We start from the raw sequence: 24,666 nt of genomic DNA, 5'->3' as shown, positions 1-24,666 counted from the left end.
GCCGTCAGAGAGGGCCCCAGCCCGTCGACCCCGGGAAGGCAGCAAGGTCTCCGGGCACCGGGCCCCCACCACAGCAGCCGGCGTGACACGCTGGCGTGTCCCCAGTGTAGATCGTTCAAAGGACCTTCACAAAAAGACAACAATTCAGGCACTCTTTGGGAGACCGGGCTCAGTCCAGGTCTCACGGCCGATGTTGTTCAACTCTGACCCGGGTAGTCCAGAAATCGAGGCCCCGGCTTCCACACGGTGGTAGGCCGAGAATGGAAACACGGCGTATCTTCGTCAGCCGATGAGGTAGAAATCTCGGGATTGCACCTTTAGAAGCAGTAGACCTTCATAAACAAGGAGAGCAGGCGTAAGGTCAGGATTGAAGACAGGATAATCGAGCTGCTGGCGGAGGTCGGCGGAGCCGGGAGCTTACGCTGCCATCTTGGTTCGTAGCGTAGCTCCTCCGTCTAGATTGGCACTTTTAATCAGGAATCGCTATTGATAGTATGTTTTCTGTTTTGATATTTTGTGTTGAAATTCATAGAATTGATCATTTATATGAATACATTTAGTTAAATTGCACTAAGTTTTGGCAGTTCCCCTACAAAATCAAGTGGGTTGGTGTGAGAGGCTAACCCACCTATACATGTGATGTTGTAGTTTGAGAATGCACAGTACACTTAACATTTGTTTGCTCGACTTTTCAAAGATGTATCCAAAGTTTGCAAAATTAAGTTGGTTAGTGTGAGAGCCTAACCAACTTACATATGTGATGCTGTAGTGTGCAAATGCACAGTGCACTTTATATTTGTTTGTTTGTGTCTAAAAGAAGCTTTTAAATGTTCCCGGAGGTATATTCGATCTTGAATACATTAGGAAGTCTGGAGCAATAGATTATTATAAATTGTTTTTCTTTTTAATGTAATTTTATCTCTAGCCCTATTGGAATGATTTTTAAGAATTTTTTACAAAGAATATAATGTTTGATGATAATGTGCTTTTGATATTCTATGTTTTGCGTTTACATGTCTGAACCTTTTGATATGAAATACCATTTGTGAATTTGTATGTTAAAAAATGTATACTTTTATGATTCTTTTCGAATCGAATAAAGTTATTTATGATGATGATGATGATGATTGCAGTGCGATAGGCATTGCAATAGCACTAGCTTTTCTAACTGTATTGGACTGTTGCAATGCCCATTTTGTCTCTCTCTGCTTCTGTCATCAAACTCTTTCTCATCACTCTCATCAAAGTAATAAAAACACCACAAATCCTACCAGTGGTGTAATTCGATGGATAGCTTCATCAAACAAAAAATAATACTTTTGTTCCAAGGTTCTGGGGCATTTTTAAGGGCAAAGGTCTGTGGATAAATCAGTTTCGGATTTCGTCATGACTCCTAGAATCAGGGTTTTCAATCCAGGTTGCAAGCCATCGTGCAGAGGTTATGTCCCTGCATATGTACTTTTTTCTCATTCTGCAACTGCTAGCTTAGTTCTTCAATGAGTTTTGGAAAGTAAGAGTGATGGCATACTTTGTGAATTCTCAAGAAATGCAGTGTCAACTTAAGAATTATGGGGCCCCAGGCAAAAAATGTTTCAGGGGCTCCTGTTTGGATCAACTTTGAATTTTACTACCCATTCTTTGCTAATTCAAGTCCTATATTAGCTTACATATTGATTATATGTTAAATGTTACTAAACGGAAATACGCATAAGTGAACTAGAGGGAAACTTCACTTTCCAACGAGGGCCCGTGGAAGGTGGGGGCCATGGGCAATTGCCCACTTTGCCCATGTCTTAAAGTGTCCCTGAAGAAACGTGTTCGTTATCTAACTTAATTGAATGTTGCTTCAGTATAATAGAGGATTCAGTACCCCTCATGAGTGCTTGAAGACCAGGAAGTGGAAAAGACTTGGTCATTTTGCAGTCCCTTGCACCTTTAAAGATTTATGAGTTGCTGGACGTTTTTATGGGGTGAAGTGGAGGGGAGGATGGACAAGGAAATTCAAAGTATCTCTTGGGGTTGTCAATTAGACCCTCTATTTATTTTGGATGCAAGTAAATTGTTTTTTACTGCGCTCTAGCACATTCCCTGGGCTGCAGTTCATGCCTTCCAAGATTCTTGGGAGGTGCCCCACTGAGGCGATACAGGCAGCTTGGTTGCTTCTTGGTTCTACTTTGTCTCAGACAGTAGTTGAACCTTTGGATAATTTCTGTGGTTAATTTTACTTTGGGTTCATATTTTGATCATTTAGGGTCAAGAGGCTTTTAAAATAATTTTTTGACTAAGCAGCTATGTTCTTTTGATACCTTCTTTGCCTAGAAAGTCAGTTGTACACTCCGGCTCACCGCTAGACCCATGCCCCCACCACATCTTCAACAAAGCCAGCGCATCCATCGCACCCCATCTCAGCAAGGCCATCAACATCTCCTTCGAGACAGCTACCTTTCCCGAAAGCTGGAAACACACCAAGATCAACGCCCTACTCAAGAAACCAAAGGCAGACCCCAAGGACCTCAAGAACTTCCGGCCCATCTCCCTGCTCCCATTTCCGGCCAAGGTCACTGAGAAAATAGTCAACAAACAGCTGACCTGCTACCTCGAAGACAACAACATCCTGGACCCGACCCCAGTTCGGCTTCCGCAGCAACCACAGCACCGAAACTGCCCTCATCGCCGCCACGGATGACATCAGGACCCTGCTAGACAATGGAGAAACAGCAGCCCTCATCCTCCTGGACCTATCAGCCGCCTTCGACACAGTCTGCCACCGCACCCTACGCATACGCCTACACAGCGCCGCAATCCAGGGGAAGGCCCTGGACTGGACCAAATCCTTCCTCACCGGCAGAACCCAGAGCATCCGCCTCCCCCCCCCTTCCACTCCAATGCCACCGAGATCATCTGAAGCGTTCCCCAGGGCTCATCCCTCAGCCGGACGCTTTCAACATGTACATTGCACCCCTCGCCCACGTCGCCCGTCGACTCGACCTCAACATCATCTCCTACGCCGACAACACCCAGCTGATCATTTCCCTCACCAAAGACCTTCACACGGCCAAAACCAACCTCCACGAAGGAATGAAGGCCGTCGCCGACTGGATGAGGATCAGTCGACTGAAGCTGAACTCGGACATGGGTCCACCCCCTCGGCCTGAGGCGACTTCTGGTGGCCGACCGCACTGGGAACCGCCCGACTACCACAGACCACGCTGGCAACCTGGGGGTCGTCCTCTACTCCACCCTCACCATGACTAAGCAGGTCAACGCCATCTCGTCCTCCTTCTTCAACACCCTCCGAATGCTATGCAGGATCTTCAAATGGATCTCCACTGAAACAAGAAGAACAGTCACCCAGGCCCTCGTCACCAGCAGGCTGGACTACGGTAACGCCCTCTATGCATGAGCATTGGCCAAACTCTTCAGACGGCTACAACGCATCCAAAACGCCTCGGCACGTCTGATCTTCAACATCCCCCGCCGCAGCCACATCACCCCCCACCTGAGAGACCTACACTGGCTTCCCGTCAATAAGAGAATAACCTTCAAGCTCCTCATCCAGCACACAAAGCCCTCCATGACACCGGCCCAGCGTACCTGAACAGACGACTCAGCTTCTACACCCCCACCCGCAAGCTCCGCTCTGCCGACCTCGCCCTCGCCGATGTCCCCCGCATCCGAAGAACAACAGCCGGGGGCAGATCCTTCTCCCACCTCACCGCCAAGACCTGGAACACCCTCCCCATCAACCTAGGGCAGACCCAAGACCTACTGGCCTTCAGAAGACTACTCAAGACCTGGCTCTTTGATCAGTAGCGGAGTCCCCCCCCCCCAGCGCCTTGAGACCCTCATGGGTATGTAGTGCGCTTTACAAGTGTCCTGATTGATTGATTAATTGTATCTGTATTTTACATTCTAGATTACCAGATGTGGTAATTTATTTGAGTGGCTTTGTTCTTTGGGCTGGAGCGTTTAGAACTGAAGGCATTATGGAATGTGAAAAAATCCAGTCAGCAAGGGAGCACCCGCTTTTGTCAAGAGAAATTGGAAAAAGTTGACCGCGGAGTTGTTAGACCCAGTTTTGCAGAACAACCAACCATCATTAACCAACGACTCGAACATTGACACACATGCCTTAAATAAATGGATCTCTGATGCGATGGAATCCACTGCTCCAGCTAGAGTCACTAAATCGATAAGGACACCCCCCTCGGCCCCTTTGGTTTTCAGAGACGCTTAGGACAGGTGCAAACACCTGGAACGTCAGTGGAGGGTGGATTATGGGACTTCGGCCAAAGTGGCTTATAAGTGTGCACTGAAAGAGCTCCATAAACTAATGAGAGCGGCCAGGAGGGATTACATAGCAATATGCATCAGTAATGCTGATAACTCAAGAAAATACATTTTCAAGGCTGTTAACTCTTTTCTTAAACCACAGGAACTTGAGAATGAGGTACAGCCTTCTCCCTTGCTGTATATAAGTATTTCCGACTTTTTTTTACAGTAATAGTCGTAAAGTCTATAACTCCTTCTCATCTGCTGTAATGACCGCTAAATCAGATGTGATCGAAAGTAGAAAACCAAAGTCCTCCCTCTCGGAATTTTCTCCCATTTCTCAACAGGAAGCCATGGCAGAGATACAGAGATGTAAGTTAGGGTCACCGGAAGACCCTCGCCCCCCAAAAATGTGGAAGGAGCTGGTGCACTTTGTTATCCATGTGCTGTCCCATATGTGGAACACATCTCTTACCTCGGGCATTTTCCCTGACATTTGAAAGATGGCCATCCTCCTGCCACTTAAGAAGAAAAATTGGTGCAACAACAACTGGCGAATTTCATTGAGAGTCAAGGTATCCTGCATGATACCCAATCTGGTTTTCGAGCCGGTTTCAGCACTGAGACAGCGCTTCTAGAGGTGGCAGAGTCAGTGAGGATGGCTACAGATTCAGGGGCATCAACTATGCTGGTGCTCCTGGATCTGTCAGCAGCTTTCGATACAGTAGATCATCTAGTGCTGGTGCAGCGTTTTCAGGACACTGGCATTGGGGGCGTAGCCTTGCCTGGCTAAAGTCCTTACTCAAAAATCGCACTCAAAGGGTTTCTTTACAACCCCATCAGTCTGGATCCAAACATTTATGATGTGGGGTTCCTCAGGGGTCGGCGTTGAGCCCACTCCTCTCTAATATATATCTGGCCCCATTGTTCTCACTAATTGCCAACTGGGGCGTGAAGGTGATATCATACGCCGACGATACACAATTCGTGTTTCCTTTTAACGACCAGTCGGCGGATTCCTTTAAGAATTTCAAAGGCTGTCTGACGGACACCGCTCTCTGAATGAACAACAACAAACTGAAACTCAATGCTGAGAAAACAGAGGTGCTGTGCTTCGGCAAGATCCAGCCGCCTGCAGCGCACCTGTGGTGGCCAATAGAAATGGGTTCATGGGCCCGTTCGAGTAGGCACAATAAAAAACCTGGGAGTAAAGTGGGAGGCAGACCTCTCTTTTTCTTCGCAGATACAGAAAGTGACAGCCTCCTGTTTCAGCAAGCTGAGACACTTGCAGAAATTCCTTAATCTGCTGCCAGAGGATTACCACGGGGTCGTAGTCCATGCCAATGTGACATCTAGGCTGGACTATGCTAATGGCCTATACTTAGGCTTGCTAGCATACCTTATCAAGAGACTTCAGATGGTACAGAATGTGGCTGCAAGACTGATTAGACGTGTTCCATTTCGTAATCACATCTCTACGCATATTAAAGAGCTCCACTGGCTGCCGGTGGCAAAAAGAATTGAGTTCAATGCCCTAACCTTTGCATTCAGGTCATTCTATGGGAAGTGTCCCAGGTATCTGAGACAACGGCTATGCAACCACAAACAGAATCGAGCTTTGAGGTCCAATGCGCAAAATCTGCTTTGTATTCCGCAAATTAGGGAAGCCCGCCTTGGCGGCAGATCTTTTTCGGTGGGGGCGTCCAAGTTATGGAACTCCCTGCCGAACAGCATTCATCTGATTGAGTCAGAACCAATATTTAGGAAAGCTGTTAAAACCTGGCTCTTCAGGGCAGCTTAGTTTGCTCGCAGGGTTCATGCGGTGTGCGCTCATGGCTGTGCGCCATCTATTGCCTTAACGCAGTGGCACCTCTACGGAGGTAGCTGTTCGTGCTCTACAAATGTCAGTATTATTATTATATTATTATTGTGCTTCCTTGGGTTTCCCTTTCAAGCTGCAGAGTCATCAGATCTGCTTCATCTTGGTGAAAGGTATTTTAGAGTGATGCATGACAACAGGGTCACAGCAGCCTCTATGAAGCCTGGTGACTGTATTAAATGAGTCCTTCGGTCATGGGACACAAGGCTTGGCACCACCCATATGCGTCAGATTAAGGCTTCAGTATCACTAGCATTTGCCAAGGAAAATATCACCTTCTGATGGAAATCAGGGTCACTTTTTCAAGCAGGCAATAGCTCCCTGGGCAGAGAGATACAAGGGATCTTGGGACGAGAGTTACCGGGCAGCCTATCAGGAGTCTCCTCCTTTCTCCACATTGTATTCTCTTTAGGCTTCAGGGCGCTAGGGTTACCAGCTAATTAAATGATGTGCTGCAATAGATAACAAGGGCTTGCTAGGCTTACAAACAATTTGTGTTGTCAGTCTGTTTTTCACTGGCGTTGCACTGGCCCTATGCTTTCTCGTTGTTCTCATATGCCTCAAATGCACGAGGGCGATGGGAATAATGCAGAAGTTACTTTTTCATAATCCTCGTTACTTTTATCACAAGTCTTTTCCCCTGTTCGCCTGTTGCACCGTTTGTGCTTCAGCGACTTTGTTATTCTAGAAAGGTTTCTGGGAGTAACAGCTCTGTTTATGGTATCTAGATTGTATGTGGGCTAGCATTTTCAGAATCTGGTAACTTGGATTCAAGTCGCCCCTTTCAGAAGGAATGTGATGAGGATAAATACGATTCGGTCTAATTTGGATTAATGCCAAGTAATCTAAGCACAAAAAGATTGCATCCTGAAAAACGACTCAACTCCAAACACATTTCACTGGTCAATTGGAAGTAAGAGAAACTTGTGATTAAATAAAATGAGATTTTTAATTTGTGATTTAACATTCTGAATTCGGGGTTTAAGCCTGGATGCCAGAGAAGTGAGCCTGTGAAGCCTTGAACAGAAAGTATTTGCCAGATTCAAAGGTGTCACAAACAGCGAGGATAAATAGTATAGAAATACTCACATCTGTCCAATTTGTGCTACAGAATTCCCAAATAGTGGAATTGACGACATCCAGGGGCTGCCCATTGGTCAGATTCAGAAAGCTGAAAATTGTATAAAATGCAGAGAAAGCCTGAAAAAAGGAATATATATTTCAGATTAATACACATTCAATGAAATAATTTGAAAAGTCAAATAAACCTGCAGATTATCAAGACACAGCACAAGGCAGTGCCAGGCCAGTCTTTCCCAAACTGCAAAAGGCAATACTAAGAAGAGATATCAGATTTCAGTACTTATTCATGTTTTAGCCAATGTAGGGATCAGCTACAAGGCCCAGAGGGTAAATAATGTCTGCATATGTAATCAATGGTATTTGTCTGGTGTGTCACACAAACACAAAAATGTACCAGCTATAGATCAACTGAGTGCAGTACACGGAGAGGATAATACATGCAGTAGGGTGCAGGGGTGGGGTGGAGTGAAAGAGAGACAAGTGTTGATATATCCTACTCTGTGTGATAGTGATCCTACAGGTCCAATACCTCTATCTGAGAGAGGTGCCAAAGGCTCTGCCACTGTAAGCCACTTTCCGTAGTGGCAGAATCTTCTCTATTTGTTGCTTCTTACACATTGTTAGACTTGCAATCCTTGGTGTGGTTCTCCCCTAACTTTGATGCCTTCAACTCTCCTGTTTTGCTGACTTATTTTTTGCTGGCTTTAGGACTCTGCACACTTTACCACTCCTAACCAGTGCTAACGTGCCTTCTCCTTTAAATATGGTAAACCTGACATACCCACTTAGCATATTTAATTTACTTGTAAATCCCTTGTTAAGTGGTACTTTGTGTACCAAGGGCCTAAAAAATTAAATGCTCCTAGTGGGTCAGCAGTACTGATTGTGCCATTCACCTAAGTTGCCCTTTCAAACATGGCTCAGGCCTGCCATTGCAGCCTGAGTGTGTAGTTTGAACTGCCATTTCAACCTGGCAAAATAAACCATTTTTCAGGCCCAAACCTTCCTATTTAATGCATATAAGTCACACTTAGGGTAGGCCCTGAACAGCCCAGAGGGCAGGGTGCAATTTATTTCAAATGTGGGACATGTACTTACCGTTTTACATTTAATAAGCTGTATCGTCCAAATGGGAACAGATAACCAGTTCATGTTTGATGTCTTTGGAATTGTAATGAAAAATCCTCTCTTATGGCAAAGTCAGTTTCTAAATTAACATTTTGAAAATGCCACTTTTAGAAAACTGGCATTTTCCTGCCTTAGCCATTTAGACCTTGCTGCCTGTCTCTGGATCACATGACTGAGTGCAGTTGGACCATGTGTATTTCTCCTAGGCAGCCACACAAAATAGAGGGCTTATGTGTGCCTGGATGGGCCTTCACTGGCAGGATGGGAGGGTGGAGCTGGGCACAGCACTACTTACACTTGAATTGACTGTGTCCTGCCTCCATACAAAAGGCTGCATACCCCCTGTAGTGAGTGCCTGCAGCCAGTCTCTGGGTCACATGACTGGGTGTAGTTGACAGCTGGCCTTTGTGTATTCTTCCTTGGCAGCCACACACAATAGGGGGCTTAGGTGTGCCAGGATGGACGACAGACACCTGCTCTTCAGTACACTTTTGGACCTGTATGCACTCTGCCAGGAAGAAAGACTGCTGTGCTACTGAAAGGACTGCCACTCTACTGGACTGCTGCCCTGCTGGACTACTACCTTGGTGGACTGCTGCCTTGCTGGATTGCTGATCTGTTTCCCTCCTGTCTTAGTCAAAGTGATTTGACCTGACCCTGAACCCAGCGTGACTCCAACGGCTTATTCTGCGGGTTCCCTGTTTGGAGCCACAGGGACATAACAGGCTCCCTGCCACTTGAACCAGCATCTAGATCCAGCTGGAGTGAGCCCTTGACCCTCCAGTGGTGCCACTCAGGAAGGCTCAATTAAGATTCTGGGCTCTTCGCGACCGTGAACGGGCCCATCGGCTCGAAAACCTTGTCACTTGCACTGTCCTTCAATGAGACGTTCTATCAAACCGACTTTTAGTGCTACAGCATCAACTGCCGCAGTGACGGCCAATGCAAAGCGCAAGCCCTGACCGTCCACGATGCCAACAGGATCTTCGTGCTACAGCAAAGATTGTCCAATGCCTAGCCGACCCTTTGCACTATTTCCATGGGCATCCGCGACTCTCTCCCTGTCCCTTCGACTCCAAACAGAACTCTTGGTGCTGGACTGAGAAGGAAACTTTTCAGTGAGACTAACCTGGTCCCTGTATTCATCACGTTCGGCCTGAACTTGTGACTTTCTCACTGTCTCACCAACAAGATTGCCGCAATTGGCGCTTTGGGCTTTTAGTTGCTATTTTCTTTTAAATCACATAACTCTGGTTCCACTTACTGGATTTTTGTCATTTTGGTGTCAAATTATTCATTCAATTTTGCTCCATGTTTCCAAATTAGTGTGGGATTGTTCTTGTGTTGTGATGTCACTTTAATACTGTTTGAAGTGCTACATAAATACTTTACACGTTGCCTCTAAGTTGAGACTGACTGCTCTGTGCCAAGATACCAAAGGGTTGAGCACAGGTTAATTTGGGGTTTGCTTGTGTCTCACCCTGCCTGATAAGGACTTTGGTTGCTGCTTAAGTAAGGGTTTCACCCCCCCTAAACTAGTAACCCCATTTCTTATACACATCTTTTTCGAAGTACAGTTCTCTTTACACCACCACACCATCTCCAAAATCAAGAGAACAACTACAACACTGACGTTTTGCTCTGGATTACACAGTGCCGCTGAGTATTCCTGAAACTAAAACCCATTGCTATCTCCTATCTATGTTATCCAGACCTTTAGCTGCCTCGTTTTATTCTCTCCTGATTTCAACCTGGTCTCACCCAAGTTGTGTGCCCTACCTCTTTTGAAGAAAGCACATGATTTATTGTGGGGGAACGTCCACCTCCAAGCCCCTTATGTTTTAATACTGAAGGATAGTGATAGAAGTTCAGTCGTCATGCTCACTCTACTCACTATCGCTCTATCATATAGTACTCTCAATGACTGTGGTGGTCTGTCTACTTTTCAGCCTTTACCGAAATCATTTCAAACATGTCAATGTATTTTCAGTTCCCAATGCTCATTTAGTAAGCTCCCTATCTCTGCTAAGGTATCTGTAGTGGAAAGAGATGAGGGACTTGAGGCTGTAGGTCCTTTATTAATTTTCCACAAACGCCGGATCTCTCTTTAGGTGGATGGCTTTCAGAAGTAGAGAGACAAAAGACTAGTTCAGTCTAAATTCTTGTTTCCTTATTTGTCTCTAGCTGTCACATTCTTTGCCATAAGTGACAATGATGGGTGGACACTAGCGAGCCTATGTGAATACTTTATTTTGGCTTACATTCATATCTACATACCTATATACTGTAGCCTACTTCTATGTCAGTTAGTCTCAGCCAATGTTTGGTCTAATTCATCTGGTAGAAGAGGGTTCTCTCATTATATACCATCTCCTCCACTTCCTTCTTGTTGGTCCACTGTAGTCTGATCCCCAGGATGAGTGAACCGCCTTTGCTTTGTGGATGTCACTCCATCTACATTTACCCAGGAAATAACTGAAAGCCTCAAGGTTACACATTTTTGAATATCATATATTGCATAAAGTTTTATATTGCGTGTCACTCTAGCAGCATAGCTATTGCTGTAAATACCTACTAGCAGGGATGAACACCTATCCAGCTTTGGTGGACAAAAAGATGCAGATTTAGAACATTCCATTACAAATAACCAGGAGGTATACACTCATCCAATCACTTCTAGAAACACTGGAATGCAGCAAAACAGAAACAAAATGTCCAGTACCTTTAGAATGGTGCATAACAGAAAAGCAATGTGCAGTAACTGGATATCTGTTTTGCCTGCATTGCAGCATGTTCTAAATGCCTACAGGAAAAAGGGCTGGTAAGAACCTTTGTTCCACTGGTTTATGGTCACTAAAGAGAGCAATAGTAAGTAAGGCGGCTCAGTTCAATACATTTTCACACTTAGGCCTCTACAATGAAAGGGATGAACATATTCTTACATAAAAGCGACCGTGCACAGGTGGCTGGTAGACTCCATCAAACGTACAATCAGTCTTCTTCTCGCAGGCTGAGAAGTTGAAGATGCCCCGCAGAGCATCCCTGCACTCTCCAGGATTTCCTGTGCCGGTCACTGTGATGTTCCACACGGGTGGCTTCGAAGCTGGTGGAGCCACACACGACTTGCTGTACAAAGCAGCAAGGGACACATTTCTCTCAAATCCTTTAGGATAGCATGGGTTGGTAGAGACATTATTAAATTTCTGGTCCTGTAAAGAGCACAAACAAATGAGTGAAGATGCAATGTTAATAATAAGACACAAATTGATATTATACATTTTAGATATGAATCCTGAATAGTTCACAGGCCACAGGATTGTTTCCCACCCACAAGACCTACAGCGGTTAAAAGAAAATGCCACACATAGATTACTGGGTGTTAAATTCAGTGGTAATTCCCAGGAGCTGTATTTAAACTACTGTTTTGCGCCTCATGAAGAGATAGGTCACTCACTACGTCAATTTGAAAATTAAAGATTTCAGAGACAGAACACCAATGGTCCATTAGGGCTCCAGGAAAGAATACTTTACATATCATTTTATTAGTATTTTAATCTCGGGTTGGATATTTAGCTCAAATAACAGTCCGCCGACTGGTCGTTAAAAGGAAACACGAATTGTGTATCGTCGGCGTATGATATCACCTTCACGCCCCAGTTGGCAATTAGTGAGAACAATGGGGCCAGATATATATTAGAGAGGAGTGGGCTCAACGCCGACCCCTGAGGAACCCCACATCATAAATGTTTGGATCCAGACTGATGGGGTTGTAAAGAAACCCTTTGAGTGCGATTTTTGAGTAAGGACTTTAGCCAGGCAAGGCTACGCCCCCAATGCCAGTGTCCTGAAAACGCTGCACCAGCACTAGATGATCTACTGTATCGAAAGCTGCTGACAGATCCAGGAGCACCAGCATAGTTGATGCCCCTGAATCTGTAGCCATCCTCACTGACTCTGCCACCTCTAGAAGCGCTGTCTCAGTGCTGAAACCGGCTCGAAAACCAGATTGGGTATCATGCAGGATACCTTGACTCTCAATGAAATTCGCCAGTTGTTGTTGCACCAATTTTTCTTCTTAAGTGGCAGGAGGATGGCCATCTTTCAAATGTCAGGGAAAATGCCCGAGGTAAGAGATGTGTTCCACATATGGGACAGCACATGGATAACAAAGTGCACCAGCTCCTTCCACATTTTTGGGGGGCGAGGGTCTTCCGGTGACCCTAACTTACATCTCTGTATCTCTGCCATGGCTTCCTGTTGAGAAATGGGAGAAAATTCCGAGAGGGAGGACTTTGGTTTTCTACTTTCGATCACATCTGATTTAGCGGTCATTACAGCAGATGAGAAGGAGTTATAGACTTTACGACTATTACTGTAAAAAAAAGTCGGAAATACTTATATACAGCAAGGGAGAAGGCTGTACCTCATTCTCAAGTTCCTGTGGTTTAAGAAAAGAGTTAACAGCCTTGAAAATGTATTTTCTTGAGTTATCAGCATTACTGATGCATATTGCTATGTAATCCCTCCTGGCCGCTCTCATTAGTTTATGGAGCTCTTTCAGTGCACACTTATAAGCCACTTTGGCCGAAGTCCCATAATCCACCCTCCACTGACGTTCCAGGTGTTTGCACCTGTCCTAAGCGTCTCTGAAAACCAAAGGGGCCGAGGGGGGTGTCCTTATCGATTTAGTGACTCTAGCTGGAGCAGTGGATTCCATCGCATCAGAGATCCATTTATTTAAGGCATGTGTGTCAATGTTCGAGTCGTTGGTTAATGATGGTTGGTTGTTACTTAATTGCTTTTTATACTCATCACACTCAAATTAGAATGAAAAATACAAATAAAAGAAAAAAAGGCGTTTAATGACACTCTTCTACATAAGTGCATCCATATTATTTCTCGAAAAAAGCAAAGGAAGACATGAGACCTGCAAAGGAAATCAGACATTGTTATATCTGTGAGCTGTAAAAAGATTATGTATGCAACGCAAGCATATCTGTTTCACTCAGATCAATAACTTTCTCTATTTCATACTAGATAAACAAATCGCAAGATCTGTCTCGTTGGGTAGGCGAATGCCTCATAATGCTTCCTCGCGTACTCTTAACACATCCCGACAATGACTGTGTGTTCATTATAGATAGAGGAACTAATTTTGTCGATGGCTAATATGTTCTAAAAACAATGTAAACATTGGAGGATAGATGAATTGCAATTGCTTTTCCAACTAACCGCGATGATTGGTTTGATAAAAAGAGGTGGTGATTTAGTACTTTCATGTCTTGACTTGTTACGGTCGTATAAGGTAAGGATGTTAGATTTAGTAGCCCACTCATTGATATGGACTCATTCTCTAACATTTCCACCTTTTGGTATCGTTGCTGTGTATGTGAACTGGACCCTTCTCCACAATTTCTCAAAATGTGACACCTTTGGTTACATCTGAATCCATTTACTTGCTGTATTGTACCAAATATATACAAAAAAATCACTTGGGGCATTGATGTTCTGACACCTCGATTGCACATAATGGTTTCCCAGTACACAAATGTTGGAAGGATACCTCCAGGCCAAGCCCTACACTCAAAGTTTAAAGAGTGGATATTAAACTTGTATTGCCAAAGGATGTAGAACTGCATTTTTCAAAGGGAGTTCACTGTCTTGTAAGGATCTCCAAATTAAAAGTGCCCTCTGAAACAGAAATTCCTCTTCAATGCTCAAACATTTTAATTTTCCTTTCAGAAAAAATACCCATGCATTGATAAGTCTGCCATGTGTTACCCCCATGCCTGTGGAAAGCTAATCCAAATGCATTTTTGAAATCAAAAAAGTCGATAGGGCTAGGTAAGGAGATAGGCCTCGCTTGACAACAATGGAGTCGAACTGGCCAAGCATGGTCTAGCAGGTTAGGTACCAAACCATACATGCAGTGTTGTGCCAGCTGCAGCAACAGATTGCTGTGTGATTGTGGGATTTAGCATTACCATGTTCAAAGATACTCACAGAGTGGCCGCTCATTTCCAAAGCGTGGAGTGAGTTTCTTAGAAATGTAAAGACCAAGTGAAGCGGATAAGTTCATCTAAATCTGAACTTCCTCTCCCTGTGTACTACAATTAACTGCCTGATCTGCTTTCACTTTAGGAAGGTGTAGGGTGAGAAGTCTTGCCTTGCCAGATTAATTTTGCCATCAAGAAATACAAAGAAATCCATCAAGCTAAGTTCCTTAACAATGATTTGTTTCAGCTGATACGATGTAATTCTAGGTAAAATGTGCATGGGCTTGTTCAGCCCCTTGCAACCATTTCCAAACACCAATGCCTCTCTCAATGCCAACAGTGCCTGGTTGCTCTTGAGAAAGCCTAACCATGGAACAATATCATCCAACATTGGCCCAGAACCTGAAGACAACACTCTGTACCTGTGGGATATTAACCCAGTCCTAAGCTGTGTAACTGGCACTAATGCAATATGAGAACTGCATAATAATATAAGGCATAAATGTGCATCAGGAGCCCTGATAAATGCTGACATCACATTGCTCATCCCAGCCACCACTGCAACTGATGGTGTGTAGACAGACACATATAACAATGAAGAGTGCACATCTTACCTCAATGATTTTACCGAGATATCTTTCCATTGCCTCAAATATACCATAGCAGAGGTAGCTGTGGGTGTACACTGTGTAGTTGTAGCCATACAGTCGAAAGAACACACTGGACTCCTTGCTCTTGATAGGGTCACTGGGAATGAAGGTCATTTCAGTGGAGGCTCCTCCCATGTCCATTGCTCCCACAATCTCAGCTGCCTTTGGGTGGACCCATTCACCTGCAAACGTGTACTGCAGCGGGCACAGATAGAGAAGAGGGGCAAAGAAGGAGATGGTCACTGTAAAGCCAATGCTACTGGCATGATCTCTACAGCAATAACAGTTTACTACGCAAAGATCTGACCTTGTGCCACTGCAGGTTTTCTGCAACAAAGAGTTAGAAGCTACAGCTACACTAGGAATGGTTTTAGGGTTGTCATGCGCTATGAAAGAATACATATCCATATCTATCTATACACTGCATTTTGAGAATGTGAATAAAAAAAGGAAAATGCTACTTACCAGTATGCATCTGTTCTAGGCATGAAGGGCTGCAGATTCACACACTAGTGCATAGATCGCCATCTGTGGTTGGGCCCGGATGATTACACTTTGTTGTTGTCCTGGAAGAGTCTTTGTATGGTGGATGACTCCTCCTCTGGAGTATAGGGCGCATAGGCATCGACTCCATCTTCAGATTGTTTTTCGCCATTACGGGAAATGATGGAGTTGCGTGAGAACAGAAAGAGATGTCCATGTATAGTGTATCTAATTAAGATATTACTGGAACAGATAGATGTAGCCGGGGAGGCGGGTGGGTGTGTGTGGATCTGCAGCCCTACATGCCAAGAACAGATACATACTGGTAAGTAGCATTTTCCGTTCGAGGCATATGGGCTGAAGATCACACACTGCATTGATTGCATAGCAGTTCTCTCCCTTTGCGGCAAGTACCAGTATCTGTTGCAGTGGTTTGAAATAGTTTTTTGAGTACAGCCTGGCCCACACTAGCCTGTTGATTTGCTTGCACATATACACAGTAGTGCTTTGTGAATGTGTGCGGTGTAGACCATGTAGCTGCTTTGCAAATATAATCTATGGGAATGTTCCCTAAAAATGCCATAGATGACCCTCGTTTACGGGTGGAATGAGCCCTAGGGGGAATGGATAGAGTGCATTTTGCTTTTTGGTAGCACACTTGAATGCATTTAACAATCCACCTTGCAATCCCAGTTTTTGAAATGGGATTACCTTTGTGTGTAGGAGAAAATGACACAAAACGCTGCTTTGTTTTACGAAATGGCTTTGTCCTATCAATATAGTAGAGGAGAGCTCTTTTAACATCTAATGTATGGAGAGCTCTCTCAGCAACTGTTTGAGGTTGGGAGAAGAATACTGGCAACTCAACAGACTGATTGAGATGGAATGGTGAAATGAATTTTGGAAGGAATTTGGGATTTGTCCTAAGAACCACTTTGTTATGATGGAGTTGCAAGAATGGTTCTTGGATTGTTAGTGCCTGGATCTCACTCACCCTTCTGAGTGATGTAATGGCCACTAGAAAAGCAACGTTCCATGAAAGACATTGTAATTCACACTTATGCAAAGGTTCAAATAGAGGACCCATGAGCCTAGTGAGAACAAGGTTTAGGTTCTATACAGGGGAGGGTAGTACCCTGGGAGGAATTATTCTTTCGAGACCTTCCATGGAGGCTTTGATGGCAGGAACTTTGAATAATGAAAGATGCTGTCTGTTTTGAAGGTAAGCTGCTATAGCAGCCAGGTGTAACCTGATTGAGGAGTATGCTAAACTGCATTTGTGGAGATGCAGCAAGTAGCATATGATGTTCTGGATGAAAAAATCTAGTGGGTTAATGTTGTTATTGGTGCAATCTATAATAAATATTTTCCATTTAGCTGCGTAGCAAGCTCTAGTGGTGGGACGTCTAGCTTCCTTGATAATGTTCATGCAATCAGGTGGGAGATTGAGATATCCAAATTCTAGGAGCCAAATCGCTAGGTTGAGCTCCATGGGGTCCGCATGCATGATCTCTCCATGGTTCTGTGTTACCATGTGTGGTGAGAGTTGCAGTTTTTGATGCGGTACCACTGAGAGTTCCAGTAGTGTGGTATACCACGGTTGTCTTGCCCATGTTGGTGCAATGAGAATCAGTTTGAGTGTTGCTGCAGCTTGCGCACCACTAACGGAATGAGTGGGAGAGGCGGAAAAGGATACGCAAATTTGCCTGACCAACTCATCCATATCGCATTGCCTTTGGATAGTGGGTGTGGATACCTGGCAGCGAAGCTTGGGCATTTGGAGTTTAGGTGTGTGGTGAACAGATCTATTTCTGCCCAGACGTGGGTCCCGTGCTCACTAGGCCACTGGAGTCAAGCTATCCAGGCTGAAGACGGCTGATAGCCAGAAACCGGTCCTAGGATGCTTGATTCCGGTCCAGGAAAGACATGGCTTGGCAGTTCAGGCTGGATTGTTCCCATGAGGCACAGGGTCAAGACCGATTTGCATATGGCCATGTCTGAACTGGGGTGGCTTGGTGAGTAAAATAACGATGGATTAAACCCAGATCTGTGACTTGGGGTGAATGTTTTGCCATTGTGCAACATTCCGTCCATCATCTTGTGTGTTTTGCTGTTCACCCTATGTGGGAAGGGTATGCCCAGACGTGGGTCCCGTGCTCACTAGGCCACTGCAGTCAAGCTATCCTGGCTGAAGACAGCTGATAGACAGAAACCGGTCCTAGGATGCTTGATTCCGGTCCAGGAAAGACATGGCTTGGCAGTTCAGGCTGGATTGTTCCCATGAGGCACAGGGTCAGGACTGATTTGCATAAGGCCATGTCTGAACTGGGGTGGCTTGGTGAGCAAAATAACGATGGATTAAACCCAGATCTGTGACTGGGGGTGAATGTTTTGCCATTGTGCAACATTCCGTCCATCATCTTGTGTGTTTTGCTGAACAGATCTATTTCTGTCTGTCCCCATACTTGAAAGAAAGGTTGAAGAACTTGCGGATGAAGTTTCCACTCGTGAATCTGTTGTCTCTGACGGCTCAACAGATCCACAACCTGATTGTGAATTCCTGGTAGGTGTTCTGCTAGTAGGAAGATATTTTGAGGAATGGTCCACCTCCATATGCTCTGCGGCAGCCGGGAGAGCTGTAAGGAGTGTGTTCCTCCCTGTTTTTGAATGTAGTACATGGCTGTCATATTGTCTGTGCGGATTAAGACAGCCTTGCCTGATAGGTAATTTTGAAATGATTTTAGAGCTAGAAAGATGGCTAGCAACTCCAGATGGTTTATATGGAGTAGCTTCTGGTGTGATGTCTACCTGCCCTGTCCTGTGTGCTGTGACAAATGAGCTCCCCAGCTGGTGAGGGCTGCACCTGTGGTTAGCACTACCTGTTGAACTGGCTCGGAATTCACTGCTTAAGGGTGGAGGCGGTACAGGCGTTGTTATCTCTGCCTCTACCTTCAGTATTGTTGCCTTTGTATCCTCCTCTGTAATAACCTCTATTGGGCGAGGATTGGGTGGGAGTTTTGTAAGAAGAGGAGGCAGTATTGGTAGGAAAGGTGATTGAGGCCCCCCTGTACGAGGAACGATGAAAGGACGCTCTGGGAGTTTGATTTTGTAAAGCTCCCATGAATTTTGCGGTGTCAGTGTCCTTTTTCATTTTCTCGAGAGAGGTATCAACTGTGGGACTAAACAGATGATGTTGGTCAAAGGGTTGATTGAGAATACTGGTTTGTACTTATGGTTTGAAACCAGAAATACACAGCCAAGCATGCCTGCATAAAAGTATACCGGTATTTATTGCCCTTGAAACTGTGTCACCAGCATCTGGAGCGCAATGGATGGAAGTGTTAGTAATGACCTTCCCTTCCTGTATCACCTCAGTAGCCCTGGTCTTGTATTTGTCTGGTAGATGTTGTATAAGGGTTTCAAGCTCATCGTAGTGAGCCCTATCATATCTTGCCAAAAGAGCTTGGGTGTTGGCGATTATCCAGACGTCGACTGCTTGAGATATCATACGTTTGCCTGAAGCATCTAAGAGTTTCGACTCTTTATCAGGGGATGCAGACTCCCCTTTTGTCTGAGAGTTAGCTCGTTTTTGTGCGTTGGAGACCACTAAAGAGTTTAATGGTAGTTGGCCCTGGATATAGGCTGGGTCAATTGGAGCGGCTTTGTACTGTTTCTCCAACCTGGGATTAATTACCTGGCGGGATCTTTAAATACGCCTGGTGCGTGTTTTATAACCCCTTTAAGCATTGGTAAGATGGTTGTGGTCTTATGGGAGGGTAATAATGTGTCCATAAGGAAGTCGTCATCCACTGGATCAGTATGGAGATCGACCCCATTAAAGGCTGCTGCTCTGTGAATAAATTGTGTAAACCCTATGGAGTCATCTGAAGGAGATGGCCTAGAAGGGTATGCATCATCTTGGGGTAGATCTGGGGTATCAGGTGCATTGTAGTCTTCCTAAGGATCATCTGATGGGCCAGCAATATCATCTGGAATATCTAAGGGTTGCTCATCTTCTGCTCCCTTAGAATTATCATCCTCATCGTCATCTGCTGGTGCAGGGCTGTGTGGAATGAGTGGTGAGGGAGTGGGGGAAATGTCAAGATCTGGCACTTCTGGAAGTGGTGAAGGCACCCTTATGGGAGAAGTTTGAGCATGTTTTTTTAGAGGGACTGGAGGTGTGAGAGGAGGTTCCAGTTTCCTTTTACCAGGTAAAGTGATGACATGTCCAGTCTTTGGGTGAATAAGAAGAGTCTTTTGCTTTGGATCTGGACGGAAAAGCTCTTCTATGGGAGAATCCTTTCTTGGAACCGGCTTGTCATGTCATGTTTGCTAAGGTTAGCAATTTTCAGTACAGTTTTAGGACTAGATTATGGTTTTGGTTTCGAAGACTTGTGGTCGGAAGCTTTTATCGGTTCGAGTTTTTTCTTCGGATGGGAGATTTTTTTTGGAACCGGAGTTGTTGGTTCCGAAGCGTGTTTCGGGTTGACAAGTTTAGGTGCCGGACTTGGCTGCGGTTTGACCGTTTTAGGTGCCGAAGTGTGCTTTGGTGCTGGACTTGGCTTTGATTAGACTGTTTTAGGTGCCGAAGTGTGCCTCACTGCCGGATTTGGCTTTGGTTCGACCGGTTTAGGTGCCGAAGTTTGCTTTGGTGCCGGAGTTTGTACAGGTTTCACTTTCTGTTTGAGAACCTTTTGTTTATCGGGACTGACTGGAGGCTGACTCGAGCCCGAGTCTCCTAGAGGCTTTTTGGAAGTCCTCGTTGCCAGGCCCGAAGGTGGGGTGTCGGACGTTTATGATCGGTGTGCACCTGGGCCCAAAGGTGGAGCCTCAATCGGTGTGGGGGTATGAAGAGGGTCGATGTCAGTACTTATGACCCGTTGGCCAGTTGGAAGGCGATCGTCATCTTCTGCCTGCTCGTCGGCTACGGAAGTTGAATCCTCTGCTTCGGAAACAATGACTTCTTCCTGCTGTTCTTCTTCTTTGGACTCAGGTTTAACTGGAGTCTCCTCGACAAGGGTGTCTGGTACCGATAAAGACGATTGTGCCATGACTCTCTGAGCTCGACAGTCTCTGATTGTCTTTTTCGACCGGAACGAGGCACAGGCCTGGCAATCTTTGCTTTCGTGCTCTGGGGACAAGCACAGATTGCACACCTCATGTAGATCAGTGTGGGGAAATTTGTGTCCACACTGAGGGCACTTCTTGAAGGGTGTTTTTTCCATGAGCCGATGGTCCAATGGCGCAGTTGGGCCCGATGGCCCCCGACGATCACTGGAATCGAGAAGTGAAGGTTGTTCAAGACGCATGTATAAAGGAAGTCACGAACAAAAACAATAACGACTGTAGGGACCAAGGAATGCGCGTCAAAGAGATCGGTAACGAAACCGAGGTACGTGAGCGACATACACATCCAAGCGTGATGGTGGAAAAAAACAATCTGAAGATGGAGTCGAAGCCCGTGCGCACTATACTCCAGAGGAGGAGTCATCTACCATACAAAGACTCTTCCAGGACAACAACAAAGTGTATTAATCCATGCCCACCACCAGATGGCGGTCTGTGCACTAGTGAGATCTGTATATATACATACACTACACACACACACACACACACACAGTAGCTCCTGTATAGGACTTTTTTCCATAGGAAAGGCATTTATTACTTTCTTATTGGGGTCAGACCAATTGCAGAGGAAGCTGCCCTTAGACCCCTTTTATTCTAGCGATGCCTATGGAGTACCCAGGAATTGGCTGCATTTACAGAAAAGCTGAGGGAAGTGATGAGTTTGCAGGGTGCGAGTAAAATCCCATGGCTGGCCTTCATTAGGAATACCTTGGCGGCCATGGGAAGGGGTGATCTGTGAATCAATGTTGAAAACAATTGCCTAATAACATCCAGGAAGGGCTTGATAGAGAGCTACAGAGAGTACAAACTCACCCAAATACAGGGGAGCTCTGCAACGAGCTCTCTGACTGAGGTGTTTTTAGAGATAAAAAATAAATACACTTCAGACTCACGTTTCTTATTTTCCATGTGGTGTGCACGCAGAGCGCTTTCAAAGTTGGTTCCTGTCTGACTAGGATGTTTTATCTTATTATTGGGCTAGGTCCCTTTTTTTCCCTTCTTTTTAAACATACATTTTGTAATGTTTTAATCGTGCTAGCTTGTATCTTGTACCCTTTATGTCTCATGAACTGCGATTTTACTAGAATTTCATGAAATAACATTTTAATGCACATGCACTTTTTTGAGAAGTTTGTACCCAGACTTATGAGCGTCTTATTAGGAGAATTGGATGAATGTACTGCTCTCTATTTTTATATGTGCTTTTATGGTCTTAATGGCCGAAATAAGGATCTTTTGACATGACTTTCTTATCATCTTTGACGAATCTGCACAAAACTTTGCAACAAAAGGTTCATCTACTTTGGTTCATCGATTCAGTACAAATGACTGAAAGCAATTACATCAAACTTGACCCAAATTTAGAACTTTCCTTAAGGGTGTTTGTTTAGTTGGCTTGGTGTAAATACATTTACTAATTTTCGAGAAATCAACATTTAAAGGGGGTCTTGGTTTGGGCATGAAGGGGTTACACCCTCAGAAAAAGTTAGAGATATATTGGCAGCTTAAGATCCACAGGGTCCTCTGTGAATCCAACATTTGAAAAATACTCAAATTCCATTAGCCGTGGGAGCTTTTTCTCCCTTCTGCCACTTTGTTTCTGTGGATCCAAAGTTTGGATCCACAGACCCGAGAGGATATGAGTGGCTGGCTGCAACATGAGAAAAAATGTTGCAGTCGCCATTACAGAACCTGGTGGCTTTGTCAATAGGAAACGGGCACATAAAAACGTAAATAAAATTATTATTACCCTTTTTTAACTATGCTTTTTTCAACAACTTTTACTTTTTATTATGATTTACTCTATTTTGCGTTGATGCTGTGGAAGCTCTTTGGCAAGCACTGGGGTCCTCTGCAGGAACTGGCTTTCTGCCAAACCACTACCTCTGCCTTCCAAATAAAGCCAGACACATATTTTAGTTTTTGGCTTTGGTTGGGCTTTTTTTGTTTGTTTTGACAGTGCCTGATACTCATGAGCCATGCCCGACTAGCAAGTCAGGTACAAAATGTCTGTCGAATACAGCATTGTACACTTTTTGAGTGAAGTTCTACTTCATGGCAAGTTTGGTGTAAATATGTTCAGCTTTTTGGGCTGTACATAAGCAAAATGTCCTATGGGAACTAAACTGGGAAATAACTCACTATCTTTTAACTTTTCTTCCCATGGTTAAATCTTCACGAAACTTCCCCTGCCGTAACTCAGCTGTTTGATTTCACCAATTGCCACCTTCCAGGGACATCTGTTCATGGGATAAATGTTATAGGCAATTCAAAAACACCTTTTCTATGGAAAGTATGGCTCAAGCATAACTAGAATAGAAGGCAGATGCGAAGGGTTATGGTGGCTACTGGAGGGCTATGGGTTTGGTCCTTGAAAGTATTTCATGTCTGTGTTCTAGGGAATTATCCCAATTACCTTGATTTGGTAAGCATGGTATTGACTTTAACATTGCTAGCCATGGTAGAAGCTTTTTGGGCCTTTACAGCACCACACAATGTAGTGAAGATATGTAAATTGATATCCAAGTATTGGATCATAACCAAAGCTCATGTGTTGCCCACATTTCTTCTTGAACAGTGGAGCACTAACCTTTACTTTCCCTGAAATTGACATGGTTTACAAGTATTATGATAGACTTTAAAGCACTTCAGTTGTATTTGAAACAATTCTGTTGCCTATTAAAATACTCTTAAATACATACCAATGTAGACCACAATTAAAGCACTGCTGCATCCAAGCATGGCACGTGAATAGTTGAAGTTCTCTAATCTTCTGGGCACATAAGGACAGGAAATAGCCATGTTGAATTGACCAGAACTGGGTGCAATTACGGAAGTGATATGCACGGACTGGCTGAGAAAATTGGTGTACGGAAAGGAAATGGGAAGGGTTACAATGAAAATTATCTGAAATGTAAAACAGCAAGGGGCAGCTTCTTGTGTGATTCAGTGAAGGGAAGTAAGATAGCACCATTGGATAACACTGGGAATAGCAGTCACCTTCAGGCATAAATGGCAATAAGGGCAATCTGTTCTCTTGACTAAAGGCTCAACAGCTTAGGTTGAAGATAGTAAGAAGCATGGCCATTCCTAGGAAGTGCGACCTCACAACTGAAAACAATATGTAATGCCTGTCTTTGATTTGACTTTGGCTTTGAGTTTAATGAATAGAATTCATGATCTAATAGGTGTAAATCCAGATTCAGCTAAAAGAGTCCGGTGTAGTAAGGCCAGTTCAGTTGACCATTCCAAAGATTTTAGCTGATTGTCCCCAAGATCAGAAGCAAATTCTTTCAAGTTCCTGGACACTTTTATTTTTATTTTGCAGAAAGCATTTGTGCCATGATCCGCCGTCTTCCCAGTTTTGTGCATCTGTGAATAACTGCAAACGTTCGCTGGTTCTTCAGTTGGCGTGGAAGGTGGGTGAAACTTGGCAAAATAAATTCCTAAAAAAATGACAAATTCCATCTGCAAACTACATTTTTCAGTGGGTGTATGTGACATTCGGGCAAAATGTTTCACCTACCTTCACACAAGTGACAATAATAGTTAACGTTAACTGCAGTGGCGTGGTCATGGGAGGTTTAGCTAATGACTCTCATAAGAAAATGTAAGTCATGGTGGAAAGGTAGTATCCTTTATTTAGGGAAACCCAGTCTGCTCATTATTTTGGATTCTAATTAATCCCTGATGTCTCCCGGCACCCTTGTGATCCTTTTTAGGTCTGGTGTTAGCCGAGGCCTTTTCATTTTACTAAAATATGTATACTATTCTTACGTATTGGGGCTTTCAGCCACCTCTCTTCATCCATTGATGTATTGTTGTGTCATTCACATTTTGCTTACACCCACTACAGCTGCATGAAGCGTGGGGCAGTGGGTTAGCCTACTTAAGTCACAGGTTAACATCACTTTGAGTAACTGCATGCTGCTCTCTTACAAGGAGTGCATCCACACACAAGCTAATTCCCCTCAGTGTTTTTGGTTTTACTTTATAATTACTTTAGTGTTTCCTCTGTGTTTACAGTCTGATGTAATAGCAGGAGGCT

General features: G+C 44.4%; 1 protein-coding gene across 1 annotated transcript in view; it reads right to left on the bottom strand.

The window, feature by feature from the left end:
• LOC144754384 (ectonucleoside triphosphate diphosphohydrolase 8-like) overlaps positions 1-24,666 on the bottom strand; it is a 189,322-nt gene that overhangs the window by 41,468 nt on the left and 123,188 nt on the right. Inside the window, exons 6-8 of the mRNA XM_078642097.1 lie at positions 14,973-15,203; positions 11,305-11,571; positions 7,241-7,351 (exon numbers count right to left, since the gene is read on the bottom strand). Coding sequence (XP_078498223.1) covers positions 7,241-7,351; positions 11,305-11,571; positions 14,973-15,203 — 609 coding nt within the window. The remainder of the gene's footprint in view (positions 1-7,240; positions 7,352-11,304; positions 11,572-14,972; positions 15,204-24,666) is intronic.

Source organism: Lissotriton helveticus, chromosome 5_1 (genome assembly GCF_964261635.1).
Source record: "Lissotriton helveticus chromosome 5_1, aLisHel1.1, whole genome shotgun sequence".
In the NCBI taxonomy this organism is placed as follows: Eukaryota; Metazoa; Chordata; class Amphibia; order Caudata; family Salamandridae; genus Lissotriton; species Lissotriton helveticus.
Note: the sequence above shows the minus strand (reverse complement) of the source record. Positions and strands in the feature narration are given on the sequence as shown.